At 36.9% G+C, this 20,672-nt stretch overlaps 1 protein-coding gene across 2 annotated transcripts in view; it reads left to right on the forward strand.

Moving 5' to 3' along the window:
* LOC131152090 (protein ACTIVITY OF BC1 COMPLEX KINASE 1, chloroplastic) overlaps nucleotides 1-20,672 on the forward strand; it is a 71,735-nt gene that overhangs the window by 13,288 nt on the left and 37,775 nt on the right. For both annotated transcript variants that reach the window (XM_058103717.1, XM_058103719.1), the window contains 5 exons: nucleotides 9,442-9,606; nucleotides 9,893-10,033; nucleotides 10,148-10,327; nucleotides 11,531-11,726; nucleotides 13,201-13,328. In XM_058103717.1, coding sequence (XP_057959700.1) covers nucleotides 9,442-9,606; nucleotides 9,893-10,033; nucleotides 10,148-10,327; nucleotides 11,531-11,726; nucleotides 13,201-13,328 — 810 coding nt within the window. The remainder of the gene's footprint in view (nucleotides 1-9,441; nucleotides 9,607-9,892; nucleotides 10,034-10,147; nucleotides 10,328-11,530; nucleotides 11,727-13,200; nucleotides 13,329-20,672) is intronic.

A 20,672-nucleotide genomic window follows, 5' to 3' on the forward strand; every position in this document is an offset into this window, starting at 1 on the left:
CCAGCATTGCCTCTCTAAATTCCTGATCTATTCCTATACTCTGGTATTGTTTCCGCTGCACATTAAAGTCTACAGAACCTAGTAACCTAGGCTCTAATACCAAAATGTAACGCATTGACTTTAGAACCATTTTTTTTAACATATTATTATTCTAATAATACTCTGATACCATAATGCACAGTCAAAGTCAACCCGGACCCATAAGTATTGGGGATTTACCTGTTTATACATACATATTACCTAAGCAGCTGAACCAAAATACACTATACATATATACAATACCAGAGTTTCACTGTTTCTATATATACACATATATACCCCAAAAATCCATCATGAGTCTGACTCGACTACTTACCCTACAACTGGGTAGTATCTACGAACTCCTCTATCACGGAGCTCGCTCCACTTGTCTGTCGGGATTTTCTAAAATATTTGTAATGCTGGGGTGAGACACCTCTCAGTAAGGGAAATAAACTAATATCAGTGTGTGGCAATGTGAGTATTATCATACTACATACATATACTGCAAATAATGTAACTATAATATGTACATATCTTAAGCTGTAACGATTATCATATGAAAATCTCTACTTTCAAACATACTATATCATAATGAATTTTCATATCTTAAAAATCATCTGTTAAATCTGTATTTTACTGAAATTATACCTTGGATGTAAATCTGTGTATCTTGACTCCACCCCTCATGATCCGGGTTGTGCGGCTCGTAGGCTGGACTTAACGCTGGCTGGCCTACCAAGTTAAGTCAAACATAATATAACATAACTATGCACGATTGCCCACCTAACCTAGCCTGCCTAGCCTACTACACCGACAACCTCTAGGGGTTAGTAATGCAGTGGGTATCCTACTACACCGCCTACACTTCCGGGCTAATCGGCTACTGACCCACACTTCCTGAACAGTGTGGTTGCACCGTCGGCTATACCCAAACTTGTTTGCCCAACCTACTCACCGACAACCTCTGGGGGTCAGCACTCAGTGGGTATTCTACTATACCGATTAGATTAAGTAGCTATGGTACCGTGCTCTTAACATACGTAACCATCCGGTTCTATTCCTATATATATTACATTTCACATAATATATATATTTCTGTACATAAATAACATTTTCACATTTCTGTAATAAGATCCGACTTTTACATATTCCTAAATAAAAACTATCATTTCATATTTTCTGAATAAATCATCATAATAAAACTGATCATGAAATCTGCGCCGGCTATCATATCTCGGCATTTGCGCCAGCTATCATATTATAATATACTGGAAATATCTTTAACTTCTGTACTGTCTATGATCTTCTAAAGATTACTGAAAAACCAACTTATTCTTTAGAATAATAACATTTCTAACATACTGATATTACATTAAATTTATGCTTATGCCACACGAGTGAGTATTATTCTGTATTATACTATAATATGTTATAAAACCTATTTCCTCTGTTCAACACCAGTATTCCCAAAAATACATTAATTCATAAATAAATTTCTGAAAATACCTTACTTAATATATTCCCTTACCTAATTCTTGCGAAGCCTGTTAAAAGCCCTGAATCACGCCTACAGCATTCCAAACTCCAAACCCTGAAATCACATTCACCCCAGTTCACTCCACTCAAACCCCAGTATTTTAACATCTAACACATTTTTTGGGTTCCACAATTCCAAATAAGCACATAAACCCTAAAATTACTTACTTACCCTGATTTTGGGATTTTGCCTAAGATATTCAAATCAACATTCTGCTTCGGCTCATCGTGGCAATTTCTGATCGTCGAAATAGGGAAGAATGGAGCCGAATCTGAAGAGAGAAGGAGGGAGCACTGAAATTTTAGAGAGAGAAACAGTAAAATCCTAAAACCCTTGCTGAAAATGTGATTTTTGCGTATTTATAGATGGATGGTCACGTGGCTTCGTCAACGAGACACGTGGATTCATGGTTTTAAATCGCGGTAGCGGTTAGCGTAACGCAACAGTAACAGGAAGCGGGAGTAGCAGATGTTACATAACGGGAAGCAGGTGTAACGACCGTGAATTTTTTTGAAACACGCACAACCTTGTGCATATTAGCGTACTTGCATATTTTAAGCTTTTAGCCCTTCTTAGAAAGAGTTTTAGTGTATTTTGGATCCTTTAGTTTGAGTAACTAAGTTATTTGGTAAGGGTAACAAGTTTACATTTGTTTTAAACCACCATTGATAGAAAAATTACGTGTGTGTGTGTATTTATACTCCTCATTGTTCTTATCTGTGATAAATTCTTATGTATGCTAAATTAATTAATAAAACAAAATACATTATACACTCCTTTAATCTATTAGACACATAAGACATACGAATAATACAAATATTAAGTAGCTAGAAAATAAAAAGGTTGAAGTTGAAAAATATAGAACATAAATATCACATTACTAATATTATCAAAATAAAATATTTTCCTAACAAGTTAGTATTTTCAAATTGTTAATTAATGCATCTATTGTGAGTATTTAAAGAAATAGTAAATTTTGTGTCATTGTCATCCTCATTATAATCTTTTCTCCCTTTTGCCACTTGGTATATTGGAATGATATATGAAAGAGAGGGAAAAAGTAAGAAGAAAAAGTAAAAAATAAAATAATTTTTTGGTGTAACAGTCTTGTAGCGGTTACGTAACGGCCGTAGCGGCCTTTATGTAATGGTTGTGGTCCGTAACGGCTGCTACGACTGTGATTTTTCTTCCCACCAATTTCGCGGTGTGTAACGGTATCGGTAACCCAAAAAACCATTACGTAACGGTGTTACGTAACGGTCACGACCTTTATTTAAAACCATTCGTGGACTCATCGACGAACCGAAGAAGGGAGTTCGTCGACAAACCCATGAACCTTGTCGCCGAACTTGAAAGTTTTGAAACCCTGCTCTTTGTATCTCTTCGTTGACGAGACACGTGTCCTTGTTGACAGGTCAAAGAAGGCAGTTCGTCGACGAGCTTAGGGCGCTCATCGACGAAGCCCTGTAGTTTCCCCTTAAAAATTTCTTTTTCCTTTATTAATTTCATAATTTAAATTTTCTGAGTCTGTACAGATCTGGCCCAATTTCCAGCCCAATGGAACTTGAATAAAAGCCAATGATCTCTTGAAGGGATTCTTGGCTAGGCCCAAAGTTCTTATTATCACAAAGAAGGTAATAAGCCCACTACAAATTTTAGAAATGGGTTGTATAAGCTCAGTGCAACTAACTCTCACATGGAGACAATCCTTCCCCTTTTGTAGGTTTGACGCCTTATTGTAGGAAAGGGATTCAAAGTCTTCCACTACGCGACATAGGGAGGTAGGTAGCCTCCAACCAAGGATAGTAGCAGCTTGATTAGTCTTGGGAACTTTGCTTGGGATCCCAAGTTTTTGGTTTAAGGGGGAAGTTGCAGGATGAGGGCTTGATTGAGAAGTTGCCCTCGTTAGTAGAGGGAGGGCCTTGCACTAAGGTTCACGAAGGTGGTACATGTAATATACATAAATTGGTTGTTGATGAGGGGGCGCTTTTGGTAAGTTAAGGATTTTCAAGAAAGTTCATGTTTGCCGAGTGGATGAACGAGATAATTCTTTTGGGAAATTGGAAAAGATGTAATAACAATGTTGAAAGTACTTTGGATTGGCCCTTGTCTTATCTAGGTGTCCCATTGGTAAGTAATCCTAGGTCTTTGGTTTTTTTGGGATCTAGTGGTGGAAAGAGTCTTTAAGCGTTAGGATGGATGGAAAGGTGCTTTGTTTTCTTTAAGGGGTCGTATGACTCTTATTCAGGCTTGTCTTGCTAGTATCACTTTTTTTTATTTGTCTGTTTTTAGGATCTTGATGGGGATAGCTAGTAAGATTGAGAAAATCATGTGAGAGTTTCTTTGGCCGAGGGTTGGGGATAACAGAGATAATCTTGTTAGTTGGGAGACTATTGGTCTAGGTTGGAAGGGGGTTTGGGTCTTGGTACATTGGTGTTTGAAACATTGCTCTTTTCGCTAGACGATTTTGGCTCTCCCCCTTGGAGGAGTCCTTGCTATGGCATAGAGTAATTAAAAGCAAATTGTTATGCATGTGAATGGTTAGGTTTCTAATTTAGGATATAGATGCCTTTTGGATAGCCCATGAAATTGTATTTCCCAGGTCTTCCCCTTCTTTATTCCTTGCACTAAGCTTGTCTTGGATAATGTTTCTCGTATTCATTTCTGGGAAGACTTATCAGTGGGTAATGTTGTGTCGTTTGAGTTTAAGTCATAATGAAATTATTGCCTTTTTTTTTTTTTAATTTCTAAAGGTCATTTATTTTCTTGGGACTTACATTTCCGTAGAACTCTTAATGATAAATAGGTAGAGGAGTTTTCTTCCTTCTTGATGTTATTGGGGAATTGTCCGCCCTTAAGGGTGGATAAACACTCTTGGTCTTTAGAATCTTTGGGGGCTTATTCTTGCCAATATTTTTGTGACTACTTGGTCAATGCTGTTAAAGTTTGATATACGTTGTTGGCCCACATCCTAATAGTCAAAGCTTTTAGGTAAAGTGGTAATGTAACAAACGCTAATATTTCCATTCGGCGCCATAGAATTATTTGGAAGGCCAAAGTTCCCTTAAAGATCAAGGCTTTTATTTGATTAGTTGTTCTTAGTAGAGTTAATGCCAACAATTTGTTGCAAAGTAGGAGACCTTCAAAGGAACTTTCTCTTGATATGTTTTCATTGTTTGATCATTCTAAAAAAATGTCTCATTTGTTTTTGGGCTGCTTGTTTGCTTGGAATATTTAGAATAAAATTTTTGGTCCTTTGGAAGAGAATTGAGTTTGTCCAAAGTTGATGGAGGATTTGTTGGTGACTTTCTTTTGTTGCTTTAGGTAGAAGGAAGGATGCTCATGCTTTGTGAAAGTGTGCGGTTTTTACAGTTTTGTGGGTTTTTGGGACTGAATGGAATGCTTGTATATTTATGGAAAAAAGGTTCAACGAATTTTTGCTAGGTGATAAGATTTATTATTTGGCCTTGCTTTGGTATGCTTTTGCTAGTTGTTTTGAAGGAGAAAGGTTTTCTGAACTCCAATGGGCAACGAGATTGGTTGGCTTTTTTATTATGACTGTTTGAATTTTGTTTTATTGTTATTGTTTCATTTTTATTTCTTGTTCTCCTTGTATTGGATAATGATAGTGATGGCATTAGTGAATTTGCAGATGAGGGCAGTCTATGTTTGGATAAAATTCAAGATTAGTGTGGCTATGTTTCTGAATTTACTCAGGGATTTATTTTATGTGGCTTCATCTCCAATGGAATGGTTAGATGGCCTTTTGTAATTGAGGAGGATGGTCTAGGTAAGGAGTAACAATGTAAGGAAGGTGTTTTGTCCATATTGGTTGTTGAGGTTGATTGGAAGGACATAGAAGCTCAACAATTAATGGATAAGATGGGTGTTTGGTTTTTCAGTATGGGAGGTAACGAAATTTGTTTGGATAAAAATAAACTGAAGGAGGGGCTATGTGAATTAGAAAACTTAAAGTGTTTGGAGAACTATAAGGGCAAGATCTTAAAGAGGGGGTTTCCTATGTGATTTGTTAGTTTTTATTTTATTTTATTTTATTTTTATTGAGGATTCCTCATCCTATTTTATGTTGTTATCTCCTTTTTCTCTTTTAATTTATATTCTTTCATCATCCAAAAAAAAAAAAAATTTTTGTGAAAGAGATGGTGGACAACATAGAGGACATCTTCCTTGTCTTGGAGGTTTGATAGGAGTTTAGGAGTCAAGGTGCTCTAGATTTTGAGGACATATATAAGCTTTTCTTGTATAGTGTCACAGTCTTCGAGTCTTGCGATTATGACACATGGTTTTGGGTGCATTAATCTAACTTGGAGAAAATTTTGGTTAACCTGGATACGACTATGTAGATGTCATGGGGATGATTGCAGTTTGCTGTGACGTTGCGGTAGATCCAAATATTATTTATGGTGGAATTATTGAACTTAAGATGTATGATCATTAGATCCCTGGTGGTTACTTAAATGTGCATGAGAATGCTTCAAAGATGTTGCTTTTGGGGGAGCACTAGGTTAGCGGCCTAACTCTCTTGGTATCCTATTGCGTACTAACTGAGCACTTTGAGGAGAGCTCTGGAGCGGGCTCTTAACATCCTTGAGGGGTGTGTTGGGCTTCCGCGTTTGATTGGGAGTCTAATGGATGATCCATTTGAGAATGAGGGCGTGTAGTACTCTCACCTCGGAGGTTTGATGTCCATCCCTTCTTGGCCATCAACTATACTATTAGGCAATGTCATCCTATATCAGTTGGACTATCATAGGATGTTAACCCTTCATGTGTCTTGCTCTAGTAGTGTATGGTGTCACTTAGTTTCAGCTATAGGGTGGCAAGTAACGGGTATTTTGACATGAGGATTGTTCTATGGGGATGAGAGTTACTCTCGTGCTGGTGACACATGAGTTTTACTCCCTTAATATTTTATTCTGGGTTCCTCAATGATGACTTAGTTGGATCAAGGGCTTTCGGACCGTAAGACCTGACCACTAGATTAGACATTTGAGTGTTTCCTTGGATGAGGATAAGTTTGTTTGGGCTGGACTTGATGTAGTCTCGTGGCCTGATGGGCATGATTCCTTCACTCTTTAAGCAAATCAAGTCAAGGGTGATTCCTCAGGGACTTGGAACTTTGCAAGTGCATGACACATAGCTTTGGGAAGTTGTATGAGATCCCCAACACATATATGGGATGTCAAACCATGGAGTTATTCGTGGTTTGGGACTCGTTAGCGGGCTTTGTGGTGTTCTCCCTTCATTTAAGTGGTCTTCATCATGGACCTCATGATAGGTCAACATGCTTGCCGCAACTTTATTCTCCTTGAAGAACCCTTCTGAGATGTACTCTTCAAATGTAGGTGCTTATCACCCTCCACAACTCTGGCCTTGTGAGCTGTTGGTTTCTTTCCGCTCTTTGTCTTTGAATGAGAGTGTGAATTTCTCTTATTCTTTTGTCACTTCAGTGAAGTAGGTCTCAACTTGGCAGGACGTGGCTTCCCCTATTTTGCACTATCTTTTTTCTTGTGCTTGCTAGTAAACTTGCTAAGCATTTTAATTCCTCTGTCATTTTCTTTTCTAATTATGTTGTAACACAGATTTGAAGACTAGGGAGATGATTGATGGAGGACATGAGCCCCATGTTTTCATTACTTCAACTCGCTGCTTACGCTGCTTCGGCCTTGCCATTACAGATTCATTGTTGTCTTGGATTTCTGTCCTTGAAAAATTTGAAGAAATTAGGGTCTGGTTTAAGTCATTTGTCATGTTTAAAGTGTGAGTCATGTCATATAGGAATTACCATCATGTTCTTCTTGTTTCTTCAAGTCTCATTTTGTTTGTTCATTTTGATGTTTGAGGTCTGGGTCATGTTACTTCAATGTTGGGGATGCGTAACAGCACTGAGGGTCTAATGGAAAGAGAGAAACAAAAAAGGAGAAGGAAAGAAGAAGAAGAAGAAAAAGAAGAAGGAAGAAGGAAAAAGAGAGATGGGAAGAAGGAGATACAAGAGAAAATCACATTTTGATTTCCAAATTCAAATTATCAAAAAACTATCTTTACATGATTTCCACACTGGTACACCCTAATAAGAAAGACTAAAATACAAGAGAAATACAAATAAAGCACAAATATTTAAACCTATACCTTATACACATAAGTCTAACTGCTAATTATACTAAACACGTTTGGGTTTAGGGCTCAGCAACACTTTGACCTATTCTTTGAAATTGGCCTCCAAATTGATTCAAAATGATTCATCGAGTGTACTGGTTCCATCAGACATCTTTGGGTTTCAGTATTTTGTCAAGCTGAGGATGATTATTCAATAATCACATGGCTTTATTTAATGAAAAATTGTTCTGGGTTATTTTCTATTTTCTTTGAATTTTGTGCTGAAATTAAGACTTGGTTCAACTTATCTGTTTGTGTGGTCAGCAGTGATAATGCTCTAGAGTATTTCTTTACACCTTTTTATATCTTTCAAATATTTTAGAGTGATGTGATTCTTATAGCATGTTATCTCATCAACAACATGCCTTCTTTTTGTTCTTATTTGAGTCTTCCAACTCCTTTCACTTTCCTCATGAACGCTTTTTATTGCCTTCTTGAATATTTGCTGTTTCCTTTGTTTTAGGAGTGGGAAGACATGTTGACATCTGTTTTTACATTGTCTTGTCAATTTGGTTGTTTGGAATTAATAATTTGGTATTTTTGGTGAACCTCCACATTGAAGTCTTTTTTGTATTATTATGTTTAGTGGTTTGGTAAGGAAAGAATAGGAAAGCTTTGCGGTGATGTGCTGTTATGGCAATTATTTGGTGTGTTTGGTTGGAGTGGAATGCCAAAATTTTCGAAGGCGTGGCTACTTCTAATAACTTGCTTTGGAGTAGAGTGGTGTTTCTTGTGTCGCTGTGGGTTTTGGCAAATGGTTTCTTACGTCATATTTCTTTGGAAGACTTATAGTATGGTTGGTTGGGTGCTTCATTGGGTTTTTTCTGTCTTTGTTTTTCTTTGTTCTTCTAGTTGTTTTCTTGTTGTAAAAGGAGGAGACACCTTGTTCTCCTTGTTTTTCATTTTTCTCCTCTTTGGTTGCATCTTCTTTCCCTTTCCAATACAATTCTTTGTCTAAAAAAATTACTACTTTGTTTGTTTTTTTTTTTTTTAAATTTCTAAATCAACAAAGTAATATACTGGTAATAATTCTTTGGTGCATTAGTTAAGCAATATGTGGTATGTATCAGCTGAAAATGTTAATCACATTCTGCGCATCATTCTTTCAATGTGGTTTCTTATCAGTATCCAGCATTACCCATTTCTTGATCTGGAGATCCATTTCTTAAATATTGTTGCAACTCGCAAGGTTGAGCATGACTACTTGGATTGGGGTTTGAATATGCTTCTTTACTGGAATGATCAAGCGAGTAAATTGATGGTTCACAACTTCTCATTATCTTTCAATTTTTACAACATTGGTGCAAAAAGTTGCCTATTTCTTTGCCATGACAATATTGCCTGAGAAGACCTTTTTATGTGGATAATTATGCTTGTTACTTGTGGCCTTGGCCATCCAAAGAAGAAGAAGAAGAAGAAGAAGAAGAAGAAGAATGTAATCTATGGCTTTGAATCCTTTGATGCTTCATGAACTCCTTTTCCCTTTCTTAATATGTATGTATACACACATTTAACGTTTCCTTCTGCACATGATGCTACCTTCAATTCATCTACTTTTCTCATTTATGTTTTATTATTGAATGTGTTACGTGCAAAACTTATCTAGTTTTAATTGGGATCATATTTGTTCCCAGCAATAAATAAATAAATAAATAGAGAAAAAGCTGAACAAATTCTAATGTGTAAAATGATTCACTGACTTACAGGTTCAAAGGCCTGAGATAGAACCTATAATCTATAGGGATCTCTTCCTTTTCCGAACTCTTGCATCATTCTTGAATGGCATTAGTCTGGAGAAATTGGGTTGCAATTCTGAGCTGATAGTTGATGAATTTGGTGAGAAGCTTCTGGAGGAGCTTGATTACACCCTGGTACCTTTGAGAACTGCCCTTGTATTTATATGAAAATGCTATGATGTGCTTCAAAAATATCCATAATTTGTTCCGAAATTTGAATTGCATCACATGTGAACTCTAAATTTGCTTTTTTTTTTTTTTTCCTTGCATGATTTTTATATCAATGTGATATATAACTAGGTGCCTTGTGGAAATCAAGCTAGCAAAGTAAATTCATTCCCATGTGTTCAAGCATTTTGTGGTTTTAGTTGTATATTTGGTATTTAGTTACCTCTGCCTATCCTTTTCTCTGCTTATGCAGGAAGCTCGTAATATTGAAGATTTTTTGGAAAACTTCAAAGATGATCCCACGGTCAAAATTCCTCGGGTTTATAGAAATCTTTCTGGTCCACATGTTTTAGTAATGGAATGGATTGATGGTATTCGATGCACTGACCCTCAGGTTTGAATGATGTTGACAGTTCTACACTTTTGTATGATATTCCTTTTGAATTGAGTATCAGGAAAAATCACGTAATAGCTTGCTATACTGATACATTTTCCTCATATAACTCAGGCTATTAAGGATTCTGGCATTGATGTAAATGGGTTTTTGACTGTTGGAGTCAGTGCTGCTTTGCGGCAATTGCTAGAATTTGGGTTATTTCATGGTGATCCACATCCTGGAAACATCTTCGCCATGCGTGATGGACGCATTGCATATGTGGACTTTGGGAATGTTGCTGTGCTCAGTCAGGTGAATTGTGTTCCTAGACAAGCAGTGTAAAGAATATGAACAAATCAATAGATGCATTAGCTATGAAATGAAGCTGAACTTACAGTTTTTCTTAGAGCTTATTCTTGAGCCAATTTTTTAGTCAACCAAACCAATTTTTCTGGAAAAATTGATTGTCCTTTCTCTCTATATATATACATGACTAATGACCTTAATAGTTCGAAGTGACTTATATTGATGGTGGAGCATAGGCTATTGCTTCTATTACTATAGTGGACCTTTTCTTAAGGTGAAAGATAGCAAACCATTTCCCAGCTATGGGCTAGACTAGGCCTCTGTAATTCCCTTTCTTAAGAACCAATAAATGGGAGTCAACAGTAGTGCTGCCCCTTTTTGAGAAGATATGCCATTTTGGCCAACTCGTTCACGAGATGGCTTCAAACCGTCTGCTATTGTAACCTCCTCTCCCCATCTCTTCTCTAATTCTTCCCTCTATTGTCTTCTATTTCTACCTCTTCTTTGTCTTTTTTCTCTTCTCTCTTCACTGTTCTACTGTCCTACATCACTCTCTTCTAGATCTGGTTAGTCTCAAGTATCAAGTTAACTAAAATCTTGAGATTATATATTGGATACTACATATTGAAATTGTGAAAGGAAAAAATCCAAAGAAAACAAATTCCAACTGATGATTATTATCATGGCAGTCCTAAGGGAGATAACTTTCTAGGTAGTGGTATTAGGGAAGTCACATCATCAGCAGATTCCAAAACAAGGTTAATACCAACCTGTTCTTTATGTCCTTTACCCCCTTTTTGCCACATGCACTATTTGATAACTTTGATGGTCAATAAGAACTCTCTAATTTGATAATGTCCTAATACCAATGGATAAATAAGAACTCTCCATCATCCAATTGATCAACTTTTAAAAGAAATCATTGTAACAATTTGTAGTTTCAGAATCCTGCAAACTCTTGCTTGTGGCAATAAGACTTGGTGACATAGTCATGCTTATGTATTCGAAAGTGCAATCTACCTGCTAATGTAATGAAATTCAATACTATTAAATGGACATTTAGTGCTTATTTTTTTTATTCTTTTCTTGATTATTTTTTATTCTTGTTTACTCTTCAGTTCATAGTGTTTTTATTGGGAAAAAAAAAAATGTTAAGGTTTCTATTATATCATAGACCTGTAAGAAATTGGTTGCTATGTTATTTTTCAGCAAAACAAACAAATTTTGATTGATGCTGTTGTCCATGCTGTGAATGAGGATTATTTTGAGATGGCAAATGATTTCACCAGGCTTGGTTTCCTTGCTAGTGGGACTGATGTCTCCCCTATAATTCCAGCTTTGGAAGCAATTTGGCAGAACTCTCTTGGCAAAGGACTTTCTGATTTTAATTTTCGAAGTGTTACTGGTACATTCCAGCTTTCCTATGTTTTTTACAGTTTGCGTATATATCGCACATATTTCAGCACTTGTTTCTCTCTCTCTCTCAGGAGGGGGGATGTAGCTTATTTATTTCTCGATAATATGTGATGGGGAACCATCAATGGAGAACTTTAGATGTTTATTGTAGCTAGGTTTTTATTTTCGGTTTGGAAAACTTTGGTTATATTAGAAGTTTAGTTGATTTTGGTTTGTTTTTTGTATTTAAATACTTCGAGGTCTTTTTGTAATTTCTTGATTCATTGGGGTTTTTGTGTAAATATGTGTTAGTAGTAGTCGGTATAAGTGCTGGACATGTAAGTTATTGTACAGTTAATGTTTTGAATCAGATTGCAAGTGCAGTTTCCCTCTCTCTCTCTCTCCCACGGGTTCCTGCTGCTGCTTCTTTTTATTCCCTCTTCTTTCTCCTCCCATCTCTTGTCTGCTCTTTCTCTTTTCTGTCTTTCTCTTCCTCTGTTCTGTCCCTGCTGCCTGCAGCCCCTTTTCTCTTCTTTCCTGTTCTACTCGCCTTCTCTTCTTCTCTCTACTAATTCTGTCAATTCTCTCCCTATTTCTGAATTCTGTTGCTTGTCCTACATCAACATGTGGACATGTAAGTTATTGTACAGTTAATGTTTTGAATTGGATTGCAAGTGCAGTTTCCCTCCCTCTCTCCCACAGGTTCCTGCTGCTTCTTCTTTTTCTTCCCTCTTCTTTCTCCTCCCATCTCTCGTCTGCTCTTTCTCTTCCTCTATTCTGCCCCTGCTGCCCGCAGCCCTTTTCTCTTCTTTCCTATTCTACTCTCCTTCTCTTCTTCTCTCTACTAATTCTGCCAATTCTCTCTCTATTTCTGAATTCTGTTTCTTGTCCTACATCAACATGTTTCATACTTATTTTTAGAACTCGTTCAAGGAACCACAATAAATTATTTTTGGCTTGAAAATGTCACCATTGTGAATTATTATGCAAAATACAAACCAAATGACATTTTTTTTTTTAGTTTTAGTTCTAGTTCATATTTCAAGTATATTTGTTTTGGATGCTAATTGATAGTTTCCCACGTATTAACATCTTTTTTTCACCACTCATATTTTTTTTAAAAATGCTCCTTGGCCAAAAAAGTTGGGTTTTTAGTTGAATAGTTGTTTTTAAAGTTTATTTATAATGTTTTTGTAGGTTAGGTTAATAAATTAGCTATGAAGTTCACTTTAATTCAATATATGTTGATGTTATGAGTCTTTGTCACAGTAGTAGATGAGTGGACTTTGTTATCAGTAGCCCATGGAATTTTTTTTAAAGACCAATAAACTTCCAGTCAATTACCCCCCAACCCACCACCAAAAAAGAGGAGAGAAAAAATGAATTTTCAAGACCATTACTTAGCATGAATATTTGTATTAATTTATTTATCATTATGCACTCTCTATTGGCATCTGGTTTAAATTTTTCTGGATATGCTGCAGGGAAGTTCAATCAATTGGTTTACCAATACCCAATCCGTATCCCAGAGAGATTTTCTCTTGTTATCCGTTCTCTATTGACACAGGAAGGCATTTGTTTCACAATGAAGCCTGATTTCAAATTCTTGGAGGTGAGGACCAGTACATATTTCTAATATTCTAATATGACTACTTTACTACTACAGCTTGCGGCCCATGCAGTGGTTGGAGGTAGGGCTCTAATTTGGTTCTAAAAGGAGCTGAAACAGTTCAGTTTGAAAATTTGAAAAATGATGCTAAACCAATAAAAATGAAATTCTAATAAAACAACCATCAGTTTTCACCTGCTTGGTTCAGTTTTGTAGTTAGTTTTTAACTTAATGTCCCATTGCTGCAGCATGGCTAGGCTTTATTAAATTATTAAAATCTGAACTTAGTAAGCAACCTGTAATCTGGCAATTGAAACATGTTTAGTTCTTTTTTTTTTCTTTAAGAAAAAAACAATAGAGGCTAAAATAAAGGCCCAGGTTTGGGGTTTAGGGTTTAGGATTTTGAGTTTAGGGTTTTAGGATTTAGGGTTCGCCCAACCCTCAAGCAGAAGAGAAAGATTGGGGCAATTGTTGTTCATAGGAGACGAGGAGCTCCTGTCCTTCATCCTTGATTGATGTGGGATGGAGGGAAATGCCCTCCCTCACTCTCTTGCACACACATGTGAGGGAATTGGGGGAAGGCTGTTTCCCTACCTCCCTTTACCCCACATTGATCAAGGATGAAGGAGGAAGTCTTGCCCCTAGTGCTTCCCAAACCTACCTTCCTTTACCCCACATTGAATCCATCTCCTAGCTCTATAAATAATGTTGTAAATTTTGATATGGAGGTGAGAAGAAGAAAAGAAGAGAAGAAGAGAAGAAGAGAAGAAGAAAGAAAAAGAAAAAGAAAAAGAAAGGAGGCGGTGGCAGTTTACTGGAGTTATGTTCAGCTCCTGGTCTGCCCTTTTATATGCTAATAATAGAAAAGACTGAAAGATAAAAATACCCCTACATGCACCACATAATTACTAAAATAGCCTCTCTCTTGTAACATTCCCCCACAAGCTGGAGGTGTATAAATATCTCCTAACCCAGCTTGCAACAACTGCCAAACAAGGCAGGCTTAAATAAAGCCTTCGTGAAAACATTGCCTAACTGATCCATTGATTTCACAAATGGAGTCCTTACAACCTTCTTCAAGACTTCAACACAACATTCCTCGCAAAATGGCAATCAACTTCAATGTTCTTCGTCCTCTCATGAAACACAACTTGATTGTTATAGAACATATCTATGGGCTTCTTAACCAAGAATCTCATCTCTGACATGAGAGACCTCAATCACACAAGCTCACTCACAGTATAAGCCATAGCTCGGTATTCTGTTTCAGCACTAGATCTAGATACAATAGTTTGTTTCTTGCTACGCTAGGTAACAAGATTACCTCTCACAAATGTATAGTATCTAGTAGTATTCCTTCAGTCATCAATTGAGCCAGCCTCATCGGCATCAGAGTATCTCATGATCTGTTAGTTTCTGTTACATTTATATATCAAATCTCTACCAGGAGAGCCTCTAAGAAGCCTTAAAAATCCTACAAACAACTTCCTACTCTGGTTGTTTGGGATTTTCCATAAGCTGACTCACCACCTTCACAACTAAGGAATAATCAGGTCTAGTGACAGTCAGCTAGATCAACTTGCCAAAGAACTGCCTATATCAATCTTCAAAGTCCAATCCAACATCCCTAGTCAACTTCACATTGGGATCCATAGGAGTATCAAATGGTTTAGTCTGCCTTAGCAAGTCCAAGGCATATTTATGCTAAGATAGATTCAACCCTTTGTTACACCATACAATCTCAATACCAAGAAAGTAATGTAGAGTACCTAAGTCCTTGATTTGAAATTTTTCCTGAAGTCATTGCTTGACATCTGCAATCCCACTTTTGTCACTGCCAATGATGATGATGTCATCAACATAAACTACTAGGAGCATTATCCATGCCTCATTTTGGTGAACAAAGATGGAATGATCAGAGTAGCACTAAATGAAACCGAATGCAGCGACCACCTCACCACCAAATCAGCCTTGACGAGACTGCTTAAGATCATAAATGGCCTTATGCAGCCTACATACCTTACAATCCTTCCCTTGAGCAACATACCGAGTAGTTTGATCTATTTATACCTCTTCTTGCAAATCTCCAAACAAGAAGGCATTCTTCATATCCAATTGTATAAGGGCCAATCAAAACTAACTACCAATGAGATCAATACACGAATAAAATTTTGTCTAGGTCTAGCAATAGGAGAGAAGGTCTTAGAATATTCAATGCCATATATTTGAGTCTAATCCTTTGCAACCAATCAAGCCTTTAGCCGTTCAATAGAGCCTTTAGGAAGATATTTGACATTATAGACCCAATAGTACCTAACCAACTCCTTACCAGGAGGAAGATCCACCAAATCCCATGTTCCCCAGTGCTTAAGGCATCCATTTCTACATCCATTGCATTCTTCCACCCAAGGTTAGCAAGTGCTTCAGCATGTGAAAAAAGGATAGAGACAGAGGTCATTGACAAGGCAAAAGAACACATAGGACTAGGAAGGAGTTGAACTGAAACAAAATGAGCAGTAGGATAAGCCATTAATGATTGTTGAGTACATGTTTGAATACCTTTCAGCAGTGTTTTAAAAGGCTCAATCGAGGCTCGCCTCAAGCCAAGCCCTAAAACGCCTTGAGGCTCAATCTAAAATACCAAATTCCAAAAAAGTTGACGCATTACATGCTGAGGCTTACGCATTTGTGTGTGATTCTCAAGTTGGAATTGGTAAAAAATTTTAACTGCATGTTTTTATCAAAAGGAATATCATAATATGAGTTGATTTCTAAAACTCTTAAACCTCAACCTTTCCAAAATAATTCAGAGTTGTATCTTAGATCATGAAAATAGTTTGAACTTTGTTATAGCATAACTATCTTTTGTCATGATTTATGTCATGTATTCAAGTTAGAAATTTTTAAATGGCTTACAATTAGTTTGCAAAGTATATATAATTTTTCTTTTTTACATTATATTTATGATTTTATTAATTTTTCCATATTTTTAAAAAATATATAATATGTTTACATATTTTTATCTTAAAAACAAATTCTCAAAAGGCTTACACCCCATTGCTTTAAAGCTTATGCCTCGCCTCTTAAGGGTTAAAATGTCTCGCCTTACACATTCGCCTTTTAAAACACTGCCTTTTAGTATGAAATCAGCAAATCCAAATCTTGTTGGGATGGATCTCCAAAACTAGAAGTTGAAACAATGGAGGGCAGGAGAGGCAGCTGCATATTGGCATCCGGAGGAGGATCAGGATTTTCTTTAGAGGGATAAGGGTAGGGATTGTTGGATCAATGCTCAAAGGGCAGCTAGAAATTATTGATGGACTCAGAATGTATTCATCCAATGAGGACCTAGCACTAGAGAAATAAGGTGTCCCCTAAAAGAAGGGAACATCTGCACTAACATGTTTCTTGTGAGGGTGGGGATCATAACATCTATATCCTTTTTGAGTTCTTGAGTAGCCAACAAAGACACATTCAACAGCACAAGGAAAGAATTTGTCTTGACACGTATGTGGATCATGAACAAAACACGTGCATCCAAAGACACGAGGCACAATAGAGAACGTGGATGTTTTTGGATACATGATAGAGAAGGGAATTTGTCCCCCTAGAACACTTTTGAAAGACATCCTATTAAGTAGAAAACAAGATGTAAGAAGAGCATCGGTCCTAAGGATTTTAGGAACATGCATATGAAAGAGTAAAGACCATGCTATGTCAAGTAAATGTGTATTTTTCCATTCAACTACTCCATTTTTCTAAGAGGTATGTACACACGATGTTTGATGAATAATTCCTTTGGCCAAGGGAAAAGTCTGAAGCTCATTTTGAACAAGTTGTAGTGCATTATCAAATTGAAAAATTTGAATACTAATGTCAAATTGGGTTTTTATTTCCTTATGGAATTGAGTAAATACATTAAGAAAATATGACTTGTCTTTTAACAAATAGATCTGGGTCATAAGTGAAAAATCATCCACAAAAGAGACAAAATATTAATGACTAGTAAAATTCTCGACCCTACATGGAGCCTAAATGTCTAAATGAATGAAAGAAAACAATGATTTACTACAAGACTCAACTCTAGATGGAAAAGATTTCCTAGCATGTTTTCCTAATGACACGCAGAACACTCAAAACGAGAAGTAGACATGAACATAGGAAAAACTTGTTGCAACTTTTGAAGTGATGGATGACCCAAATGAGCATGCCATTGATCCAAAGAAACACTATGGATAGAAATTGAAGAAGCTATATGAAAATAACCAGATCTACCATTACTACCATTGAAACAATACGTATCATCCTTCTAAAACCCTTCACCAATTCTCTTCTTTCTTTGGAGATCCTGAATAACACAATGAAAAGGAAAAAAGGTCACAAACCAATTATGTGATTTAGTTAATTAACTAACTGATAACAGGTTCAAGGTAAATTTAGGCACATATAACACAGAAGAAAGAGGAATAGAAGGAAAGAAACAATATTGCCACAATCAGAGACCGGTGTAACCAAGCAATTGACAAGAGTAATCTTGGAGTTTAAACTTGTGGGTTTTATGGACCGAAATAAATTAGGACTACCTGTCATATGGGAGGAGGCACTAGAGCAATAACTCATGGTGAGGAGGATTAAGAGGCAAAAAGCCCAGTTGTACCTGAATAGGCCACAGTAGCACTAGATGTAGTGGACTGGGTTTGAAATTATTGAACCATGCAAAGAAGATTGTTATACTCCTCTCTTGACATGGTAGATGATGTACTCAACTCCCTAATGGAGTGGCTAGGTGCACTAGAAGTGTCAACTATTGAATCACCCTCAGCAAGAGACTTATTGGCCCAAGTAGGTTTCCTATGGTGATTCCAACATTAATCAATGTTATGATTGTCCTTGCCACAATGTGTGCAAATGTGAGAAGTGCAACGGTGAATTCCTTGTCCCGATACACTGTTTTTTCCACAACCATCATCCAAACCTCATTCTAATTCTCTAACACTTCCCCAACAATGGTTAAATGTGCTGCTAACCATGTCTAAACTATCGCATGAAGAAGCTTAAGAAGAAGACTTGGAGCCATCTTTGGTGATCCTCTGAATTCTAGCTGCTTCATTCATAGATAGAATGGATTCACTGGCAAGAATCTGATCGTGGATGGGTTGAAGCTTTGCACTCAAACCACCTAAAAACTAGGCAGCCAAGAATTCGACCCTTTGCCTCTTAATCATCTCAATGTCGGAACTAATTGGTTGATAAATGTTGAGTTCGTCCTGCATACCCTTTAGAGTGCTGTAATACTCACTATTCGGTTTACCTTCTTGTACATATTTGGAAAGCTTCTTATATTGGTCAAGTTTGATTTTTATCTTGAGAAAATCTTTCATGGAGATCATCCCATATGGCCTTTGCTGTTCTATGAAACATCATGTTTGCAGCAATCATGGTTCCATGCTATTCCGCAACCACACAAGAAATATACCATTCTATTTCATCCTATCTTCGTAGTCCTTGGAGTCTGGAGACGGAGGAGAATGCAACTGTTAGATTACCACTTAACCTAAAAGCTTTAGCTGTTAGGTTGTGGGCCAACAATGTATATCAAGCCTTAACACTCTCCCACACTTGCAGCCCGACAGCACGTAGGAAGATAAAAACACATGATAAATAAGACCCATTACAGTGAGTACAATAATTTTTTTCAACACCAAACAGTAAATGTGGGCAACAAAACTAGAACCCAGGACCTCTTGGTAACCAGCTCTGATACCATGTTAGATTACCACTGTACCTAAAAGATTAAGCTGTTAGGTTGTGGGCCAACATTGTATATCAAGCCCTAACAGCAACAATATTTGGACTTTCCTTTCACACTAATATACACACAGCTGAGACCATAACAGGTAGTTGGAGGATCCAACCAATTTTATGGCTATGATCTGTACATTAACAGTATCAGTCGAAGCCCTCTCTCTATAGGCCATCAAAACCACCCCTAATAAAAGAAATGCATACCAGTACTGGGAATGAACAACACAGCAACAGTGAGAAATCAGGCAGCACACACTAGCACAGAGCAGGCACTTGATAAACAACCTGATATAAGCAACACTTCAAGAGACTTCTCTGACTATGGAACATAAGTTACAATATCCTACAAGGAATTACTTTACTATGCAGATGTGGGCAACCCATGACAAGCACCGCAGGCTCTTGATGGACAACCTGGCAGTACAGCAGCTACAACTATGATGGCTGGAAGCAACTAGAACTGAGTGCTGGCAAGAGCAGGAAATAAAGTCTTTGAACACCAATAAAAAACACCAGAAATTGATACAACATTGCAGCAATCGATCACAAACGCACAAAATCATCATGCTACAACCAACCAGCGAACAGCAACACAGCAGCAGCAGATACCATAAACAGAGTTCCACACAGCAACATCGGATACAGAAACAGAGTGTAACTTCACATCATAAAATCACCATGAACACACATGCACAGCGAATCCAAGACGAAAAGTCACCTTAAACAACTCTCAAACCAACCTGAAAATCAGATTTGAGAGCTGATTAGGGAAAGAAAAGAAAGAAAACGAAAAAAAGAATGTCAAGGAAAAAAAACTCAGAAAAATAAGAATTTAGGAGATTAGTGCTCCAATACCATGTTGTAAATTTAGAGATGGAGGTGAGAAGAAGAAAAGAAGAAGAAAGAATGAGAGAGGAGGAGGTGGCAGTTTCCTGGAGTTGTGTTCAGCTCCATTTTGGATAATTTCATTATGCCCTGGCTGTGGAGAGCTCTAGAATAAGACTGTTGTGTGGTCCTTAACAATGTAGAGTGTAATTGGTAAAATAAAATAGCTAAAAGTAAAGATAAATCAAAATTGTTATGCAGTTAGATAACACTTTGAGAAAAAAAACTGCTATATGGTTAGAGTGGGTAAAAGAGAGTGGTGAGAAACCAAAACTGTTGTTGATAACATTGATACAAAAATTTAGGAATCACATGTAGGTTGAGAATAACAGAAAACTGTTTAAATAATTATTATTATGGGTACATTATCCTTATTTAGATATTTGCTATCAATTTATCAATGAGAGTTTATAGGCAATTCAAGCAGCAGACTGAAGGTGGAACCATTGTTGTTGTTGTTGTTATTATTATTATTATCTGCTTTGTGTTATTTTTAAATGTTCTTTGTATTTGTGAAGTTGTCACATGTAGAACTACTATAATGCCGGGCCACAAAAGGAGGGCTTCAATGTTGGATTGAAAGTTTACCTTATATCCTACGTGACAATCAAATTTAGACTCCATTTGATCATGGGTGTGTTTCAGTGGAAGTAGTAA

The sequence above is a fragment of the Malania oleifera genome, chromosome 3, assembly GCF_029873635.1.
Source record: "Malania oleifera isolate guangnan ecotype guangnan chromosome 3, ASM2987363v1, whole genome shotgun sequence".
NCBI lineage: Eukaryota > Viridiplantae > Streptophyta > Magnoliopsida > Santalales > Ximeniaceae > Malania > Malania oleifera.